This window comes from Mycetomoellerius zeteki, unplaced genomic scaffold, assembly GCF_001594055.1.
Source record: "Mycetomoellerius zeteki isolate Tzet28-1 unplaced genomic scaffold, Tzet1.0 scaffold96, whole genome shotgun sequence".
Classification (NCBI taxonomy): domain Eukaryota; kingdom Metazoa; phylum Arthropoda; class Insecta; order Hymenoptera; family Formicidae; genus Mycetomoellerius; species Mycetomoellerius zeteki.
The window spans coordinates 2,446,530-2,467,117 of NW_017257999.1; the positions used below are offsets into that span (position 1 = coordinate 2,446,530).

At 34.1% G+C, this 20,588-nt stretch overlaps 3 protein-coding genes across 7 annotated transcripts; all 3 read right to left on the minus strand.

Annotated features, from left to right (window-relative positions):
- Positions 1–1,494: 1,494 nt before the first annotated feature.
- Positions 1,495–3,312, minus strand: LOC108730736 (uncharacterized). The gene is made up of 6 exons (XM_018460629.1): positions 3,136–3,312; positions 2,839–3,004; positions 2,466–2,725; positions 2,123–2,358; positions 1,736–2,043; positions 1,495–1,584 (listed from the first exon to the last, which is right to left on the minus strand). The coding sequence occupies exons 1-6, from the start codon at positions 3,288–3,290 to the stop codon at positions 1,495–1,497; spliced, it is 1,215 nt and encodes a 404-aa protein (XP_018316131.1). The 5' UTR covers positions 3,291–3,312.
- Positions 3,313–4,258: 946 nt separating this feature from the next.
- Positions 4,259–8,680, minus strand: LOC108730761 (uncharacterized). Of its 4 annotated transcripts, none has more exons than XM_018460669.1 (4): positions 8,608–8,680; positions 7,824–8,135; positions 7,000–7,198; positions 4,259–4,510 (listed from the first exon to the last, which is right to left on the minus strand). In XM_018460669.1, exons 2-4 carry the CDS (start codon positions 8,005–8,007, stop codon positions 4,372–4,374), a joined length of 522 nt encoding a protein of 173 aa, XP_018316171.1. In that variant the 5' UTR covers positions 8,008–8,135; positions 8,608–8,680; the 3' UTR covers positions 4,259–4,371. The 4 variants fall into 4 exon arrangements, with proteins under 4 accessions (XP_018316171.1, XP_018316172.1, XP_018316170.1 ...); XM_018460670.1 differs by having other exon boundaries at positions 8,589–8,680; XM_018460668.1 differs by having other exon boundaries at positions 8,446–8,680.
- Positions 8,681–10,905: 2,225 nt separating this feature from the next.
- geko lies at positions 10,906–17,968 on the minus strand. 2 transcript variants are annotated; one of them, XM_018460642.1, is made up of 4 exons: positions 17,099–17,968; positions 16,170–16,496; positions 14,945–15,077; positions 10,906–11,280 (listed from the first exon to the last, which is right to left on the minus strand). In XM_018460642.1, exons 2-4 carry the CDS (start codon positions 16,375–16,377, stop codon positions 11,109–11,111), a joined length of 513 nt encoding a protein of 170 aa, XP_018316144.1. In that variant the 5' UTR covers positions 16,378–16,496; positions 17,099–17,968; the 3' UTR covers positions 10,906–11,108. The 2 variants fall into 2 exon arrangements, with proteins under 2 accessions (XP_018316144.1, XP_018316143.1); XM_018460641.1 differs by having other exon boundaries at positions 16,970–17,968.
- Positions 17,969–20,588: the final 2,620 nt, after the last annotated feature.

Consider the following 20,588-nt stretch of genomic DNA (forward strand, 5'->3'; position numbering starts at 1 on the left):
ATAACAAATTTTTTTTGCAAGCGATGGATTCTTTGAAAGTAATATTTAAAAAAAAAATTTACGAGGAATTTTTTTATATAACTTTCTACATTTTTAAATATTAAAAACAAAAAATGTATGTGAAGTCTCAAAATATTTTATTTAAATTTCTTGGATACTTAAACCTCGAGAAATTAAATCATTATTTGCTACATGTATGTTATCATCAGTCTGAATATTCGTATAATCATCGTCGAAAGAACTGTAATGCAGATTTAACGAAAAATATATACATTTCTGACTTATGTATATTTCAAGACTGCAGGTCGAGTAATTCCTGTATTTTTCACGCACGCAAGCATATATGAGAAACGCAAGGTGTTGCTATCATCACATGAAACGCGAGAAAAGAAAACACGAGTCAGACAGCAAAACCTCAAATGAATGGGAAGAGTTTCAGGAAGACCGCGTACGATCACCTGTCGAGCAAGTTTCGACCTCACGTGGCTAAAATTACTAAGCAGTAGCGGGAAAGCTATACACACAGTTGCTCATAGACGTTATCGCCTTGCTTTTGCAAAATTCATGATCGTAATCGAAAATTATTACGCTCAAGGGGGATCGCATGTCAGCTTAGACCTAAGCGGAGAATCTTCCGGTAAATATATTGTCTGAAACGGCATTTCATGAGTGAATGCCAAGAATAATTCATAATTCCGGAAATCATCTGTATTGTGTTTTCTGCTCATAATTATTGCAACATAAATTATTTCGTATAAATGCCGCAAGATGCGTGTGTTTTGCTTTTAATTTCAGACTACATAAAATCAATCACTAATAATTTTTATGAGAATTTATTTTAACAGAATTTATTTTCATACATGAAACTTTAACATATTTTATACTTAATTGAGCTATTCACACATTTTCAAATTATATTTTTCAAAAAACATGCTTTGAAAAACATGTAAAATCATTCATTGTGAGAAAAGGTGAAGCGGAATAAATTAAGGATCCTTTGAGTTTGCGAGAATAAAATATGCTTTGTCGCATAGAATGGTGTTTGCCTATCCAAATCAAAATTGCATTTCCAGCTGAGTCTACAATTTCTGGTCTCTGTATGACAATGCACATCGATAGCGTAATGTAATGGATGAAAGGATTGAATGTAACTATATAATATTGAAAGGATGAATACACACAGCGCGCGCGCATAAAAAAAGAGTTGAATGACTTGTTCACTTTCTCGTCTATATATTATACATATCTCGTCTATATATTCCATTGCGATCCATTTGGGGATAGAATATAAAATATAAATTAAAAAAAAATACATATTTGTTTGTGTTTACGGATATCAATCGATATACATTCAACAGTAGCAATAAAATTAACTTGATTAATCTTTTTTTCGGATCATATATGTAACATCTCGATTAATTTATAAATACAAATGTAACAATTAATAGTCTTAAATATTTGAAAATTTATTTATAACGAAAAAATTGAAGAGTATTAATGTGGAAACCGAAATGCACTGTGAGATACCGAGTCCGGAGATTCAGGAATAAAACGTAAAACTTGGACAGCTTGATCTTCCGATTCCTAGAAAATATTTTATGCCATTTCATTAAGCATATAAAAATTATTGTATGCTTGTATCGCTTCCTACTTATTTTCATTATATTTTGTCTTTTATTATTTTACTTTCGTTAATTTTTCTAATTATAGACATAATAAAGAGATATAATTTTACCTGAGGGAAAATCAGTGGAGAGTCTCGTGAAAATATATTTACATCAGAGTCTTGTAAATCTGATAGGGATTTTGAAATTCTACTTTTCAATGGGTGACCGCTCGATTCCTCATAATTCGGGAAAACCACTCGTCCCGAGTTTTTCAATGTATTTTCCCTCGGAAAGAAGCTTTTTTCGTGATCTTGGTTTGTCAAAAGAGTGGAGATGTCGAACTTTAGCTTGCCCGTTCCAGTATGATCAGCTTTCGCTCCAGCGATATTCGGCGGCGGAGCATTCCATCTTCTTTCTCCACGAAGTTCTGAATTATCTGTCAAGAAATAAATGTGATTTAAATCATACAAAAGCTTGAATTATAAATGTCACTTGCGACAAATCTACGGTACAACCTCTACCTTGCAAAGCGTAAGATGATTGAGAATATTTCTCGCGTCCGCCTCTGTTGAAGAACTGGAAGAATCCACCATTATGATTGTTCAGATAATGCAACAGTTTGGCGGGATTACGCGGACATCTCGGGAAAGCGCGATAACACATGGCTGGATTTCCATTGCTGCTGTAACCCAAAACGGTGGCTCGAGCAAAACTTAATATAGGAGATGCTTGTGCCAGTCCGGTGAGCCATCTGGTAATATAAAAAAACCACGTAATAATTTACTATAATCAATTAATAAAATATGTCATATGTTATTATAGAGTTTCTAATTTTGTATTTTATAAAAAAATACGAACTGCGTGAAAGCATTTCTTCCAGATTCTCCTAAATATTGCTCATTATTCTCCGTTGATGCTTGCTTATATTCTCCCGGTGGGTTTCCACTCGCTACTTCACAGAGTATTCTCGGCACGCATTTCAGATCATCGTAGCGAGAGATTGATGACAGAGCATTAAAGACATTTACTCCAACACTACCAAATTGATTGAGAGGATTGATGAGCGTATTTAATTGATAATTTCCAATAATAGAATCTAATGGAAAATTGTTATATTCCTGTAAAATATTTTTTAAAAAATATTAACATACTAAAATATTTTTAATATATTAATAAAGGGAGATGAATTTAATTTGTCGATCTATATTAAAAACATAGAAGCTAAACCTACCGATGGAACTTGGGCAATATTAAGTAAATTTGAAATTATATTTCCATAAGGAAATCCGTAAGAATTTTCTTCGTAATCTGACAAATCCGTTTGACTTGTTCGTCCTACAATTAACGATTGATCTCTATTTTGAGTGAAAAGACCGATAGCGAGTTCATCCATGCATCTGTATGATTGATTGAACATAAATAATAATTAGACTTTTTATCATCGTTTTGATACAATTTCCATTAAAATTTTTTTTCGATATATTCTATAAATAGAGAATATTGTGTTATTATAATATATTATACTTACCGTAATAAATCTGTTACATTGTAAATCTTCCGAGGAACATCAAAACTGCATTGAGTATTATCAGATGATTCTTGGAAATATTGTGAGAAATGTTCGCCGTAAGCTTCGGAATATAAATATGAGAGGCACCAAACGAAGATAAATTTATTTAGCATTTTTAAGTATAACTTTAAACTATCTTTATTTTTAATAAATACAAATGTCTTTTGCACGGTGGAAGATGTAAAATTTAGTAATTTCACGGATTTTTAATGTATTGTTAAATATAATATATCCAACATTAAAACACTTTCACTTTAACATCCTATTATATAAAATCACCATAATATTAACGTTTTTTTCGCAAACGGTATGAAATGCTTTAATAAGAAACTTATTTATGTCTAATTGTGTCACGTATTTTTATTTACTTCGATTTTTTTATGTATAATAACAATTTCGAATTTAACTATTTCTTTCTTTTCTTAATGCAAACGATCGTCGCCTTTCTAGGTTTCGCATCAACTGAAACTTTCTTCGAAACCGATTCTCCGGTTAGCCGTTCGGTCAGAAAGACGTGGGTAGTAAACTCGTCACTATAAGCTCTCACTCCATATGTGAGTTTCGAATCCGTGTATATACAGTGGACATACTGCCAAAGAACCCAACACGAAATGGCACAATTTTCGTAATAACTCTTTGAAAATAAGAGAATTCATGTATGGTTCTTTAAATGTCAAACAATTTATTTTCACATAATAACAGTGAATTTTGCATGCAATGGTGTATTACGTAATGCTATACATTGATGGGAACTGTTTATGTCACGGATATATAGCGAATTGAAGAAACACGAAAGAACGAAATACAAATCACACAAAATGAAGCAAAAGACAATATTTGAAAATCTATAATTTTATAAATAAAATATTAAAATAATTGTATACATTTGCGATATTACGTAATCATATGTTTCTCCTAACGATTTTTTATGTATTTAATTTACCCTTCTTGTTAAAAACAAATTACGATTTATTTTAAAAGATCCATTGATTAATAATATTTGAAATAATAATTTAATAATAAAAAGGGACTATAGCTTTCATACAGTCAACGTAAACGATTATACAAACCCATGCATCAACATTTTACAAAAAAAATAACAGATCATAGTTTATTTTGAAAGTTTATTTGCAATATTTGAAGTTTATGGCATCAAGATTTATGATTCAACAAAAAGATACTAGTACTTCGTGTCTAATCGAACGAACTACTATCGCAGGCTCTACCTCTCTTTGCCAATAAGTAACATAGCTTCGGACTGCCAATAATGTCGCCCATAAAGACGCTCAGCAAATAATTCTCTTTCATCGGGTTGAACGATGACTTGTACTCCCTGCAAGATCATAATGACTCAACTTACTGATAATATTACCTCTATTGACTACTACATTATGTAAATGTATATTAGAAGAGAGATTCAAAGAAGAGCAGGAAGAGAAGAGAGAAAAAATAGAAAGAGGAAAAAATAGAAATATGATAAAAATACGATAAGAAATACATATAATATTTCTACGCCTAAGTATATATATACATATATGTGTTTGTTACTGCGTCACATCACCTATAAAACAGCCGCTGTCTTATCGCTTAGTCGTCATTATTTTTGTCTACGCGACATCACTATTTCTTCTAAATGGATTCCTAATTTCTAATGACGCCACTTTTCTTACAATCCTTCTATCGTCGATCACTTTCCCCAAGACTAGTCGGAGAAGGCGTCCGGGACAATCTTCGTCCCTTATACATGGTCGGTTAAGTCCGTCTAGAGTCTAGACGGTAGTTGCCGCCAATCTCCAATTTATCTACTCTCCCCCTACCTCTACCGGTCTCTCAGTCTCCCGCATCTTGAATATTCCTATCTACTACGTGAGGTGCCCGCAGGTTGCCGCAGGTGACGCGGAGGAAACCCAAAGTACGAAATGCGTCTTGGAGAGATGCATCGTGCGTCGACAGGCACGGCGACACGTGCTCGCTATCTCGAGTCGCGGGGCATTAGGAGGTCCGAGATAAGACGACAGATCCTCAAACCTACAGATCCTCAAACCTACAGATCCAGATACCAGGGCAGTCATAAAACGCAGCCTGCTTGGACACGTAGGCGAGTTATCAGAATGCATTAGAGTGCCTGTGGAAGCACCATTAAAGGCTATCTGCTCCTGGCGCTACTTACAACTGAATTTAGTGTAAGCCCCGTGAAGGCGGAGAACGGTTGCATGGAGCGCGTAGACGGTAGCAGGGATTTCTATTATATCTCCCATGGCTGCGTGAGGAACGAGAGCAGAAAGGAGGAAAACCTTCTGTCGCCATTAACGGGGAAAGCATCTCTGGGTGCACTCCTTTTAAGAATTTGTAGATCGTATCTTGACGTTATCGTCGCCACTATGATTTTACGACGCATTACGACACGTTTCGACCGCTTATTGATCGATTAAGCGTTATATGTCATGCGTCTTCACAGACGGGGATTTAATTTTTTCTAATTAGAAAATATTTTTTTTCTCTGGACAATTTAACAAGATATGATAAAGCTAGTATGGAATGCATCTGCTTTAATATCTTACTAAAATATAAAATGATTAAAAAGTTCGCGTTAACGTGTTAACAATTTTAAAATTTTACTTTAAATTTTAATTATTTATGTATTTAACTTTATATTAAATAATTTCTTCGAAATTTTGCTAAAATAGATCTAAATTTAATTAATGAGAGACTGATTTCGCAGATTAAAAAGAAAAGTCATCTTTTTATAATAGAAATCTATCACTTTTTGCCTTCATTTCTAATAATGTTCGTTGTTAATAATACCATAGTCTTGCAAAAGTGAATAAATCTCTATTACATAATATCTATCATACAAAATGTTATAGGGTAACTCCGGTATACGCCGCACCTATCAAAAACTTAATTTATTAAGTATTATTTACTATGTTTATAATAAACGAACTATATCGGTAAAAACTTGTACTGTCTACTACTATGAAAAAAATATTAGAAATTCGAAATATTTATTTTTCATATTAAAAAATAAACTTTTTGAAACCTTGTATTTTTGCCGCATATCTCATAGGGGTGGGATATATGGCTACTCATAGGGGGAAAGGGGGTATGTACGGCTCATGAAAAATTTACAAATAATGCAAACATGCTTTACTATTCCACTACACGTATGTATCACGAAATAACCACTAAGTCTTTTACACGTCCTACATTTATCATTTTATGTAGATTATAACTTATGATGGCGTTACTTATTACAGTGACAAATCGATTCAACTCACAATAAATTCATTAATATTAACAGTAAGAAGCTGAAATCATAACACAATACTAATATAACATAAAGACATGTAACAGAGTAGTTACGGGAAAATTACCTCCACTCCTTCTATTTTTTCTGACTTGTGCGGCATAAATCCCAGCGCGGCGTATTTGCCGGAGTTACCCTACATTGCACAAGTGGCGTGGTGGTATTTCGTTACGCTGTTTTAACGAATTTGTTAAAAGAAAAATCTCTATCGATTGTATTTCCTAATTAAGGTAAAACGTTCATCCATGAAATCTGTTTTCAAGACATAGATTCGTGCAACCGTGAACTTCAGAATCATGATTGCGTAATGCAATCATGAAAAAGCATATGTAACGATAGTGTGCTCCCTCGTCCTGAATAAGTCCAATGTATACACCTTCAACTTTTTTTCCGAGTATTATAATTTCTCTTTAATGCTAATCAAATATAAATCTTCTATATATTACATATTTATTAAAATTATCAAATAAAAAAGAAATTAAATAGCGATTACAATATTGTAATTTATATCGTACCTGAATACCTCATTCCAATTAAGAACGCGTTCCCAACCTCTTCTTTGAGATCGTTCCGCGTACTTGATACAAATTTTCTCGTAGATGCAAACGTTATTTCCGAGCTCAACTACTAGCTTCTTTTCGACTTGGTCGACGTCTAAGATCTCTTCGTCGTGTATCAAAGGATGTGCTCGTTTCACTCGACTGACATAAGTATCTAAAAATTCAAAGAGAATACTTTTGAAAGATTTACGAAGTAATGCAAAAATTTAATTTAAAGTTTATTGAGATTTAACAACTGCTCATCTGTAAAGTTAGAAATTTTTGCTAAACTTTCCCTTTTTTGCGCATGTAATAAGTAGTATAAATGTTTTTAAATACGATCTTAATGTGTTGCTCTAATGTGTCTAACAATTATAAATCATTTCAAATTTCGTTGTAACGGCCTTGTTTTGTTCTGATTCTTGGTGTACGTATTCATTTAACGGTAAGCAACCTCAGTCAATTACCAAGTCATGGCTTCGTGATCGGAGAGAGAAGTTGTAACAAGTGGAACACTTTCGTTTTCGCTGTTCGTAGATTTGAGTCACGTATCTCGTGAGCTAATCACGGAAAAGGCAAATAACCTTATGACATGTAATACTTTTGCTTTCACGCTCGGTGAGCCATTAATACTGGTAATATTTCTTTGCTAATCTTTATATTTCCTCTTTCGCCACTTCAATAATAATCTATTCGCGCTCTTGACAATCATTATATTAAAAAAATACGGTCATATAATATGTAATATATGTGAATATAAGAATTACATTATTATAAAATATATTTTCTGTACGCATTACCTGGACTTAAAGAATAAGCGAGTTTCTTGAGGAAGTTGACGATTCTTACACTTGCTATAATTATCGGAAAACCAATCAACTGCACCGGAATTTCGAAGAGTGGCTCATTTTGACCGGCCACTGTGACAAGTGTCAATACCAGGAAGCAGCAACTAAAGCGCAAGAATATCCGCAACAATTGCATTATGTAGTGGGTCTAAGACATTCGTTAATTATTGTAAAAAGTGTTGTGAAACCGACTCAACTGACACGGTCGTTGAAATTGACTTCCGCTATTGTGCGTGAGTACTTCTTTCCGTCGTACAGCTTTCTCTATTTCACACGAAAGAAAATACTTTATATTAATGTACAGATAAAGAAACTATTTTCCTGTTTATAATCAAAAGCATTACAATATAATTTATAATTTAAAAATATTTTCTTAATTCATTTTTTAACTTTATGATCGTTACAAAATTAGAAGCTATAATAATAATGCAAGAAAAAGCACCTTATATATGAATCATATGCGTTATGAAAATATTTCAGTTGATCGAAACCTTCACTTTTTTCTTCAATAAAACTACATATTTACGAAACCTTAGTCACGCACTTCACAATAGTTCAAATCATCCAATCGCACCTTCGCGAATAGATCGACCGCTGTTATTTCAAAGCACCATGATTATGCAATTCATAACAGACGCGTACGCTGCACTTCTACCGTGCCGATATCGATATGTTTCGCGTTCAACCATGCAAACACGTATCATCTGAAACACGCACTTCAACTATGCCAACGTACCCGCGTGTGACTTTGGTGCACCGATCAAAAACTCACAGCCTACGGACCGGCGGCTGCTTGCTGCTTTAGTAAAAACTTGTTGCTGAATGTTCCTCGAAGCATGAGGCCGTTGCTCATGCCAACGAAGAGAAAGTGATTGCCCCTTCCCATTGCCGAAGCATTCGATCCAAGCTAGTTACATATTACAACATTTGGTACGATCATTTCGAGGATTTCCTCACGTCAAATCATTGAGGACAAATTCCGCAGACATAACTTTCGTAACTTTGTTCTTCTCTAGTAAGGTTGACTTGCTGATGCAAACATTGCGCATGTTCTATCTAAATTGGGCTATAATACAACTTAGATATTTTTTAGCAAATCGATATCACATATTTAAATAAAGTTTCGAGAGAGCATTTTCTCGTATCGCTAACGTTAATTTTCCGCAAACGATTTTTCAAAATTCTTAACAAGATGTCAATTTGAAGTAGGACAATATGAAGTATGCATTTTTTGAAACTTCGTGATATTTTATAATCGAGAAACTTTTGGCGTTATCGTATATACAAGTATATTGAAAAAGTATATCGAAAAAAATTCTTTTTGTCTCATTATATAACAATTATATTAAAATTATTCGAATAATTTAAAGGATATTACAATACGCAGCGCACATAAAGCGAAATCCATTTTTATTACAAGACATGAATGTTTCAAAGATTTTAGTAATGCAACATACGAAACATATAGATTATAAATTATTCAACTTATTGCTTAATGATTAACGTTTTGCTTTCCTTTCCTGGCTGTATTGTCTTATCTTTAAATGTCAAAACTTCATAAACTCGATTACGTATGCAGTGCACAATGCAAGCGTTACGTGATAGAACGTAATAAAAATGCAGAGCAAATATTTAAGGAATTTTTTAGCGATTACAACAGCCTACGTGTATTGATGTCTTAATAGAGTGAACTAATAATTAATTTCATTTACTAATTATCCGTCATTTTTAGAAAAATCGATAAAGTTTTCTGACCTTATCGTTTTGTGACTGTATTATGGATAACGAAAAAGGAGCTGGAAATTGCAGCTGGAAATCGCACGTGGCTTGGCATCGATGCAAGAAACGTCGATAAACTCTAACGACGATATCGTGCGATAATTTTTGCGAGGATTCCGAATGTGTCACTGGCTGTTTCGGAGGGCAGTGGGGACGGTTAGTGGCGCGGTTTCATCGGTATTACATCCCGTTTGTCCTCGCGTATCGCTCCAGCTCTAACTGCTAACCGAGACTCTTGGCACGATCTCGTTTACGATCGCACGATTCGTTGGGAAATGTCCACTCGGGACGAGTTGGCATCGGGCTTAAGTCGATAAAGACGCCAACGATTATTCTAATAATTTTCGCGCGTTTCCCCGCTGGGTTCCGGATTATATCTGGGGATGGCAGAGCTTTTGTATTAAAATAGGAAAAAGAATAGGGTATAGAGCGGAGATTGGGAATGCTGATAATTTGGCAAAGCATCACCATGGGACTCCCTACGGAAATGCACGATTTCGGGATCGTATGCATACAATGAACTTATGGCAATGACCGGGAGAATATTTCGCAATAAGAAAAAGAACGTTCTGTATATTCTCTGCATTTTTGCTGTTTCTCATTGAAATATGGTAATATTCTGGCCCAGACATAGAAATATAATATAAAGCTTAGAAGTGCAAGTTATAAAATTAAAGAATTATATATACGCATTATATAAAAATATTTACGAAATATAAAATAAAATTTAAAATTAAATTACATAAAGTATAGGAATATTTTGTAACCACAAAATGAAATATTCGATGTTTTCAAATTAAAATAAAAAGTTATTTATTTTTTTTTCGTTATTATTAAAATACAATAATATGTACAGTGTAGCAATAGAAAGCTATAAAATAAGCAATTACGTACGCGTTACACAGAATTTTCAAAACATAAAATCTAGAAATAAATTCTACAAGGCTATAGTATATCAAAAGTGAGCGAAAGTAGTGACATGTATAAGCGAAACATGAGTATCTACTTATTAACATAAATAAACAGTAACATTGAATACAAATACATCCATACGAATGCATGTTATCTTTTAAATTTACAAGTAAATTATTACACATTAAGTAATTATAGAGATTGACAGAATAATTTTCTAGAATTAATCGAAAAAAACTGAATGTTAACATTAATTCAGATACTTTTCTATAATTTTAACAAACTTATTTTACAGTCTAAACGAGATTTGGAATGTCGCAGAATATTGTCATTTTTTTCTCTCAGTAATTGACATTATTTTCACGAAAACTTGAGTATTATTTATAATTTATATATTGCATCGCCAAAAACGCGATTTATCATTGTTCAAATTGAATTCTTATAATGTTAACGAACTCCTAAGCGCGAACAAAAACAAAATATCCACAATATATATATCACAGGTTTTATTAAATCGTCGATTTCGACAATGACGGTGATCATTCCTTAGCGTAGACGAATCTTCTTCATCATGTTCAGAACTCTAATACCCGGCAACGGACATGTTGGGTAAAAGTTATGACAACCTTGACCTTCTATACCAGAAATCAGTTGACCCATGTGAGCCGCGAAGTGGTATCTCGATGGTACTTCCGCCATTGTGCTCAGACTTGTATCCCTGAAAGTAACAGTGAAGCTTTTATTAACGCAATTAGTTTCCTGCGTCGCGAGATGCAGTTATTTTCACATTGGTATGATAATCGATTCATTTATCGTAAAATCGATTTTTGCGCACCAATCAAAATTAAAAATTTAAAATTTAAAATTCATATCAAGATATTTTTATATAAATGTGGCTATACGGATACGCAGCGTATAATTAAAAAATCCGTTTTAAATGTCGTGATAGTCATAAAAATGTTCTAAGTCTGGGAAAGTGCTACAAAACTGAATCGAATATCGAAACTATTGACCACATGAAACTGGTTTAGCTGCATAAGAACTAGCACAAGGCAACTCACCTTTTACTTTCGATATCGACATCAACCATGACTATAAACGTGTTAATACAAAGTCCAGTTATACCCAGCAAAAATGAGGATATATTATCGGATCCTTTCTCTATACTTTCAATATACCCGCATTTGCATTTTCAGATAAGTTGAAAGGGAACAAACTAAATTTCGCCGTCTCTTTTAGAACAAAATTATGTTGAAAATCTGCCGTGATAAAATATGCTACTTTAAACAAGTCTGCAATACATGGATTTCTCTCGTTCTTTCTTTAGTTGAAAGAATAATTTTGAAACGTTTGTAGAAAGTGTTATTGAAGTAAACTACCGGAATACAAGCAGCAAGGCAAATCGCTTTCTTCCGGATTTTTTTTGCGAAGATTCTCACGTACGTTGCTTTACAAATGCAAATCTATAGCCTTGGATTTCCGTGAGAACTAAAATCGACGTCGATTGCCAACGATTTTTACCTCAAAAACCATCCGGATCTCGTCAAAAGCGAACGGATACCGCGCTGAATTCTTCGAGAAATCGTTCGACAGACGTCTTCCTCCATCGGGAAAGAGAAAGAAAGCTCTTCCCCTCTTTACGATTCCCAGCTTCGAAGGGGCGCCAGAATATAACGAATAAACGCAAAACGGCTTTTTAGCCTCTCCATCTTGATCGGTTTAACCCGGAGCGATCCGCGCCGATAAAAATCGGGATGCGTCAGAATGGACTGGCGTTTACGCAGGCATAAAAGTAAATATAAAGCTTGGATCCTTCCGGGACATTAACTGCGGCGCAAGAATCCTTTCTAGGGCGATCTTCTTTCGCTCGGAGAGCGAACCCACTTTCACGCAGAAAAGACAATGGAGACGCGCGAAAGATAACACGCGCCTGTATCTACAACTTGTAATTATACTTAGTTATATTTGAAAACTTTTCGGGAAGTTTTAATACAAAAAGCTAGTATTTTTCACAATCGTGTCCCTTCCATGTGGCCTCTATTTTATAAACATTTCTGCCTCTAGTTTAATACAGAAAGAAACACGAAATTTTTATCTTATCACAATTACACGTGTAACTTTTAATGAGTGTGCAATGTAGTGTAAAGAAATATTGTGCTTTTAAACGAAAACAAAAATACACTATACGTCGAGACAAGCTGTCATTTTGGTTCATTATACTTTCTAATGGAACTCGCTTTTCTGCGTCGATCCATTTTACTGTTCGTCGACGTCGTTTTCGTTTAACACGTGGAAATGAATGGCCGTAATAAATATGAGACTTTTATTTGAGCTCGTTTTAGGGATAATATCCTTAAAATCCGAATTTACGATATATTGTATAAACGTTCCTTTAATTTTTGTTATTTAACCATATTACGATAATTACTTACTTTACTCGTTTATTATTCGCGAATTATCATTCTATAATAGATTTTTAAGTATAGAACAAATATTGTTAAAGAAAAGAGATAATAAAATACGTAAAAGTTCTAATTTCTAGTAATTAACATATAAGAAATGAAAAGCTAAGATGTTAAATAAAAAATACTATCTTGTAGGAAGATAAACCATTACATATTAATTTGCTCGTTCCTTATTGCGTGTAAAAGTATGTTAAGTAAAAAATATACATTTGTACTTCATTTATGAATAATACGAGAAATTTACGTTTATTTTGAAAATGAAAACAGTTCTGTATATAACTCACGACGAGCATGAAACGATCGAGCATCCTTTTAACCAGAAGCGATGAATTAATTACCGAAATTGTAAGTAACTCATTGCTTTCTATCAGCTTGCATCGTTTGCCGATGAAATGTTTAGAAGGAAATGTTCAGAAGGAAATCGGAGTTCCAGGAAGGCCGAATGGCAGATGCGAAATGCTATGTATGCCGTGTTGCGGAGAAAGTATACAGATTGGATAATGAAAAGGAAAGTATTCATCGAGGTTACGGCGAGGTGCGGCAAGACGTACGCTTTTTCGGACGATACTTACATAAGAGACTAACTTTCGCAGTAGCTTTCAAAATACGTTATGGCCACTTTCCAAATTACGTGCGACACCATTAATTCGCGATAATATATATGATCTACGGATTAGGTTTTTATAATTCTTAATAAAGACCGTGATAAATTGAAATCAATATGTAATGAAATATTAAACAATACATATTTTGCAGATACTATTTCGTAAATTTGATTACTAAATGTAGTTAATTATAAAATAATATATTTAGAACGCGCGCGCGTTGTGATTTTCAAAATAACTAATTTATTATGCTAAAGACTAGATTATCAAGGCTTTAATTTGGAAAGAACGCTTCCTTCTCCGTTTTTTATATGCCAACGTTCTAAATTTAACGAATGTTTGCGTGGCGAGAATCAACATTCACGAATGTATAATTAATACATTCATGTTGGAAATGTCTGTGCATCGGGTCCACCGCGATGATACATTCCACACTGTGCAAATATGGGGATTTAAAAGCGGATGGATGCCGCATTTGCCGATTTTCCAGCAAAGTCCGTTTTAATGTAACGTTGCTTTTAATCAGAACGTAAAACAGCACGAATTCGCGGTATAATTCTTTGCATTATCCGCATAACATAGCGGATACGTATGTACGTGGGACCTAGCTGCATTTTGCATCCGATCGTAAATGAAAATTGCAAAATACGCACAATGTGCACGCCGCGCGCCATTGTCCCGGTATCCAATTTTCCCGGGCGAGCAAGCGTTTCTCGTTGGACGTTTCCTGCAGTCGCCTACGTCGTTATTTTCCAAAACGTTCTATATATAATTGTGATGCACACGTGATTATCAGCTTTTAACTTCGCTGAAGATTGCAAAATTTCTCGACGCATCCATTCATCATTGATGGACAGTCATCGGTTTGCGCTTTTGAATAAGAAACGCAGCCATTCGTATTCGCGCAAAATTACGTTCTTAGCAATTTTCCTCGTGCCATTATTTGCGTGACCAGAGAGAAACATACGTTTATTTCGTATTCTTTACAGATAGCGCCTGCATCTCAGGGTCGACGGACCCTGAGTCGTTTAGTTGCAATGCCGATCGAAAGTTGTGAAAGTAAGAACATTGGGTGCAAGAGCCTCAATGAAAGTAGATTCTCACTTTGTTGTATCAAATAAATTGAGAAGCTTACCACTATCAGATTCTTTCCTAATTAATTTTGATAAAAATAAAATTTTAATCAAAAATCGATCTTTGCGATTTAATGACAAGTTTGTTATTTATTATTTAATCTAATAAGCCACTTTCTCTTTCTGTAATGCAAATAGAAATAAAGAAGTAGATGTAGAACGCAAAAGTAATTGCATACCTTATAAGATTTAAAAGAGATCGCTCCATTTCACTTAGTTGGTCTTGGTGAACAGACTTGGTGAGTTCGCATATTAGCTTCGGCAAGCAGGCAGTTTTGATCGTTGTCATCATCTTTGCACGGCGTAGGGCAACTGTACAAAAATCGGAATCATACTGTCAATTATGCCGTGGCACATGCAATATCATTCTGAGTGATGGGACGATTAATGGCTCACATATATTATTCCGAATGACAACGCACATTCGAATAAATGACCGGCTTTGTTTAATCTCACTATAAGTAAGTGACAAGTTAGAAGCCACGGGTTGTGAAAATTTCTAAAGATCTGGTACGTGACAAGGACACTTTTACTTTCAGAAACAAAAGTATTTTCGTTATGTCCTAGATCTTTAGAAACTTAATTAATATACAAACACATTAGTAACGTTAGTTATTCTATTTTTCTATTTTCTATTTCATAAGTAGGTATATCATTATATTTTTCGCTATATTTTTTCTGACATTGAAAAACGATATTAAATTAATTTGTTGTTAGAAAATATTTAGGAATAATTAAGTGGTACAGAAAATTTAAATATAGAAAAAAAATCATTGATATATCATAAATGTGTTACAATTGCAACTATTAATTAAATATTATCGTACGTAACACATTCGCTAATTATAGATACTGTTAAATATTTAAAAACATATTACACGCATTCACTCTATAATCGGATTGAAACCCATTTTATCATAGACTACTTTCCAACAGCATTTTCTCGACTAAGAACTGGTTATGCTCGTAGCGAGATTTCGATAAGCTGCGAGACAGATGAGATGTACATACATTCTGAATGGAGGGGATTTCGATAACGTCAAATAATTAAAACGGACGAGTACACGACTAATTAGTCAATTCGCAGAGTAGCAATTAGCTCCACGCGAACTAACAAACGCAACTCGATGAATAATGGTATGGCGACATATACGTGCGTGTAGATCTCGCATATATTTTTACGCAATAGCAATTGTAAAAGGAAAATGCTAAGCAGTTTGTACGCAAGAATATTTTACACAAAGTATAAAATTACAGCTCAGATATCATCGTGTGCTGCCAAAGTATATATGGTTTTACGTTGTAGAAAGAAAAGATTATATTATTAAATTTTGTTTCGTAACGCATTTGTGAAAAAGTATCATATTACATCATATATCATTTACACGATAGCCTCATTCTTACCGTTATTCTTATCGACATCTTTTTTCGAGACAACGGGTATCTTATCATGGGGAGGCCCTTTGAGCTGAGCCTCGGGTTCTCTCATAGCATCAGTTATGTTCCTCTCCGTTGCATTACCGAAAATTGAAGCGATCAATGCGCTATAATCGCCGGCGAAAACCAGAAACATGCCCAAAAATATTACTAACCGCACCGTACTGGCATCCATGTCGATTTTTTTCAATAAGGTGAGCGTTACGGCAGACTAGAGATAATCCTAATTTATTGTCAATTTTCTGACAGTCTTATCAGACACAAGTATGAATCCACTGAGGTAGAGAATTACATCTGAAAGAAGTGCCAAATATCGAACAGTTGATTAATTAAAGAACAAATTCGCATACGTAAATACACGGATAGGAAAATCTACTTTTGTTTTATTTCCTACGTTTATATACATATGTGTGTGTGTGTATGTATATGTGCGGGGCGAGCGTGTGTGTGTGTAATAACGTATAAAATGAAAGCGACATGATTATATCGAAATCCATTTGATTATTCCAGATTATTCCAATTCCTTATTCGTTGCATGTATCATCACAGAACATGATATCCATCACAACTGTGAAATTATGTATCTAATGATGTAAATGTACAGTAAACGTCGATTCGTGACGATGACTCCGCCACTTTCAACGATCACGTATTATTACGTAAACGTGCAATCGATCGCGCGCCGCGACCAGGAGCGGTAAGTTTGCCTTAACCTGAATTTTCGAAAGTATGCAATTTCTTATACGCGTAATCGTCCAAACAAATACCTGTCCCTGGATCCGCGATCGATGCAATCGACCAGAGGGCTGTGAACCGGTCACAGCTCTCTCTCTCTCTCCCCCCTCTTTCTCTCTCTTTCTTTCTCTCTCTCTTGAAAGAGAAGAGAAGACTCTCACTTTCCGTTAACTTCCACTTTCTTTAAGACTCGCTGCAGCAATAAAGCTAAATCCTCTTACGATGTCCGTCTTACTTTCATCCGAAGCGACAAAGCTCGTTCTTGAGAGCCGCGACGTCGACAATTCCTTTGTATCGTCGAATACACTTCTAGCGCACGGGAGTCTCGGAAACGACCGACGAAATCGTAACGGGAATACTCCTTCTATTCCCTTATCCTGAGAAACACGGCACAAACGACGCGAGACCTCTCTCAGCGAACTGTAACACCGTCGTGGAGCGGGAGTGGCGCCGGAATTCACTTCCGAAGTGGCTCGCATTTGCGAATAACGTTGTCGATTATAATTCGCACAGCGAGGTATTCCCATATCTTGCGAACGCAAACGATGCGATTTGTCCGTTAAATCGCATGCCGACGTGTGCGAAATTTCGGAAAGCAATTAACCGAGGAGCGAACGATCAATCCCCAAACGTCGACATCGAAAATCACGCGCGCGTTCCAGCTCGCTCGCTAAATCAAATCACGCGTAAATCGAAATCCACCGATCGTAACTCAGTATCGCGTGCTGGTTCTGCGATTGTATATGTTACGTGGCTGCAACAAATTTCTCTGTCTCTCCATTACGCACAATCGAAGGGTTCACCGTGAAAAATATCCAGATGAAATGCTGGACGTCGAATATCACTGTGTCACCAGGAGACGTTTGTGCGAGATGCAAACAAGCTTACAATAACGTTCCGAAAATAGTAAAATTTGCAAACGTGTCGCTACGTGTTGCTGTCGATATATCATCAAACGCGCACTTTGAAGTGACAGCTGCCGTCTCGAACGAGGAGAGAAATACGGACAGCGTTACTGCGAACCGTCGAAGTCGCGGAATAACTGTGAATGACTCGAAACCACGGCGGCGAACCTAACGAGTCGTCAGTGAAAGTTGGCCGATCGCTCGCAAGTCCATGCATTTCGATCGCTCGCAATTCTGTGGTTCGAACGAGGCGGATCGCATGAGAAAATGCGCTGTTTTTAGTATACTGGCATTATATTCTGTAGGAAATATCACGTATACATTTAAAGTTGAAAAAATTTTGGTGAACACAAGAAAAAGAAGTACCTTGTGTCGTGTGACTGAAAGAAGATTTGTCTTCGGAAATAGCTGTTTCCGAAGGAACGAGTAAAAACTATTTATAGATTAAATAAAAATTTTGTTACTACTATTATAGTGGAAAATGAATCTAAAATGGAAAAAATAAATATAAAATGTACATTCAGAAACAGCAGCTTTTAATTGATGCGAAAATTAATTTTTTATTAATTTTACAAGCGGAAAATAATTATTTTCCTTTCACCGTAATCTTGATAAAACATATACATATAATGGTCTCGCGACATCCGCGCTACATTTCGAAAATGATACCGTGTGAAAATACTTAGGAAATAGAAAGACTAAATAGAACTGTAGTATCCGTAGCAGAAAGATGACATGAGTAGATAATTAACAGGTGAAGCGGATTGTTACATCAAAAATTATATGTAGCAAGAGTGCTTTCCAATTGCGTGCTGATTTTAACATGCATAGATCTAATTAAATACTTTCGTCCTTGAATGAAAGCATACGATCTGATAAACTTGACAGTACTTTAGCAAACAAACAAAATAATTTATAAGGACTATTCTATAGCTTTTCGGTTTTTGTTATCTAAGAGCTTTTAAACATCTCGCAATTTTCCAAATTTCATAATTATGTGGCATAGATAGCCTGCACAAAATTCGGAAGATCCAGGTTCGAATCGAGATAATAATTTTCATAATAAATTATTTATAGTGCTTTAAAGATGCTTATTAGCACCGATAATATTGAATTATTTAATTAATTTAATTTGTGATATTCTCCAGCTTTAGTTTAAGACTGTTTTTTTTTTTCAAGACCGATAAATAATCAGTTCGATTTATTTGAAATGGAAATTGTAAAAATTCACACTATACCTATTATTAGACATCAAAAGACTCATCAGATATGGCCTTCTTTACTTATTTGTGTTGTTAATTAAATGTAGTTACGAAGTATCTCCCACAGAATAAAATTTGCATAAATATTCACTTCGCTCAAGATTATGATAACATTTTTCATGTTTTTTAATGTGACTGCAAATACAATCCGTATATCATAATTAATATCGACTTATTCAGCTTACGCATAGGAATATAAATTATACATATATATATATAAGAAATATTCGAAACAAAAAAGCTTTCTCAAAAAAGCATTCTCAAAAAAAGGAAAAAATTACACATATTTTTTCAATCATTTTAATAAAATGTTTATCTCTCATGTGCGCATAATTTTATGTCTATTGCGCATATGTATGTAAATAATTATTTGTTGAAATAAAAAAAGAAGAAAATTTCCATTTCAAATAAACCGCGCACCGATTATTTGTCAATCTTAAAACATAATCTTTATAGACTGAAGCTGAAATACGTAATTATCAAATTAAGTTGATAAACAGTTTAATCTTATTGACGATATGAAGTATTAGTGTTCAGTAAAAAAACGTAATAAGCTAGAATATTAATGTAATGTTTATTGCAGTTTTTTGCAGTGAAATAAATCTTTCGTTTGTAATATTTCAATTAAAACAAGAAAGGAAATTAGAATACGAATAATATAAGATTGCATATTTATTATGTGATTATTACAATTTTATTTATAATTTTTATAATCATAATAATGTACATTATAAGAATAAATATTAAAGTATTAAAATTACATAATTTATAGCATGGTTTCATTAATGACGGTTTAAAAGCAAAAATTAAAATGTCGAGTAAAATTACGAAATTTATCTTTGAGTCACTGATGTATTCAAATGTTCTATTTTTACGGATGTCCACGAAGAAAGATAGTAGCTAATCCTAAGAGTGATTTGGTAAAAGGTGTGACATTTTTTAAAGAATTCATATTAATCTTACACATGTTACAACATGAAGAGCGTAGTAATTGTATCGCGAAAGAAGTTTATTGGTAGCTATAAAATAGAAATTGCGAAATTAAGTCGATTTAAAAATATATTTCGAAAATATACAGAAATTTTACTTTATAATGCAATTAAAAAAATTTAGAAGAATAAGATGTGAAAATCTAAAATCTCGCATGAAACGATAGACATAAAGGAAATAAGCGATAAGGCGAGTAGTATTCAGTTCTCATGCGGAAAACACAATGTATTAAAAATTGTAATTGCAGATACTTTGAATTCTAGGCCGACACATTCTGAATTTTATAAACTAACATAAATATATATGTTTTTTTCGCACACTTCTGTTTTCATATTTTTTTATAGGCAAGATGATAATCAAATAATTTATTCATAAATATTTGAAAATTGTGAACATTATTATGGTATAATTAATGTCTTACGATATCGATTAACAGATTCGGAAGAAGCTTCTGCAGAGGCGCTGTTATTTGAATCCGATTTTTGACGGCGGAG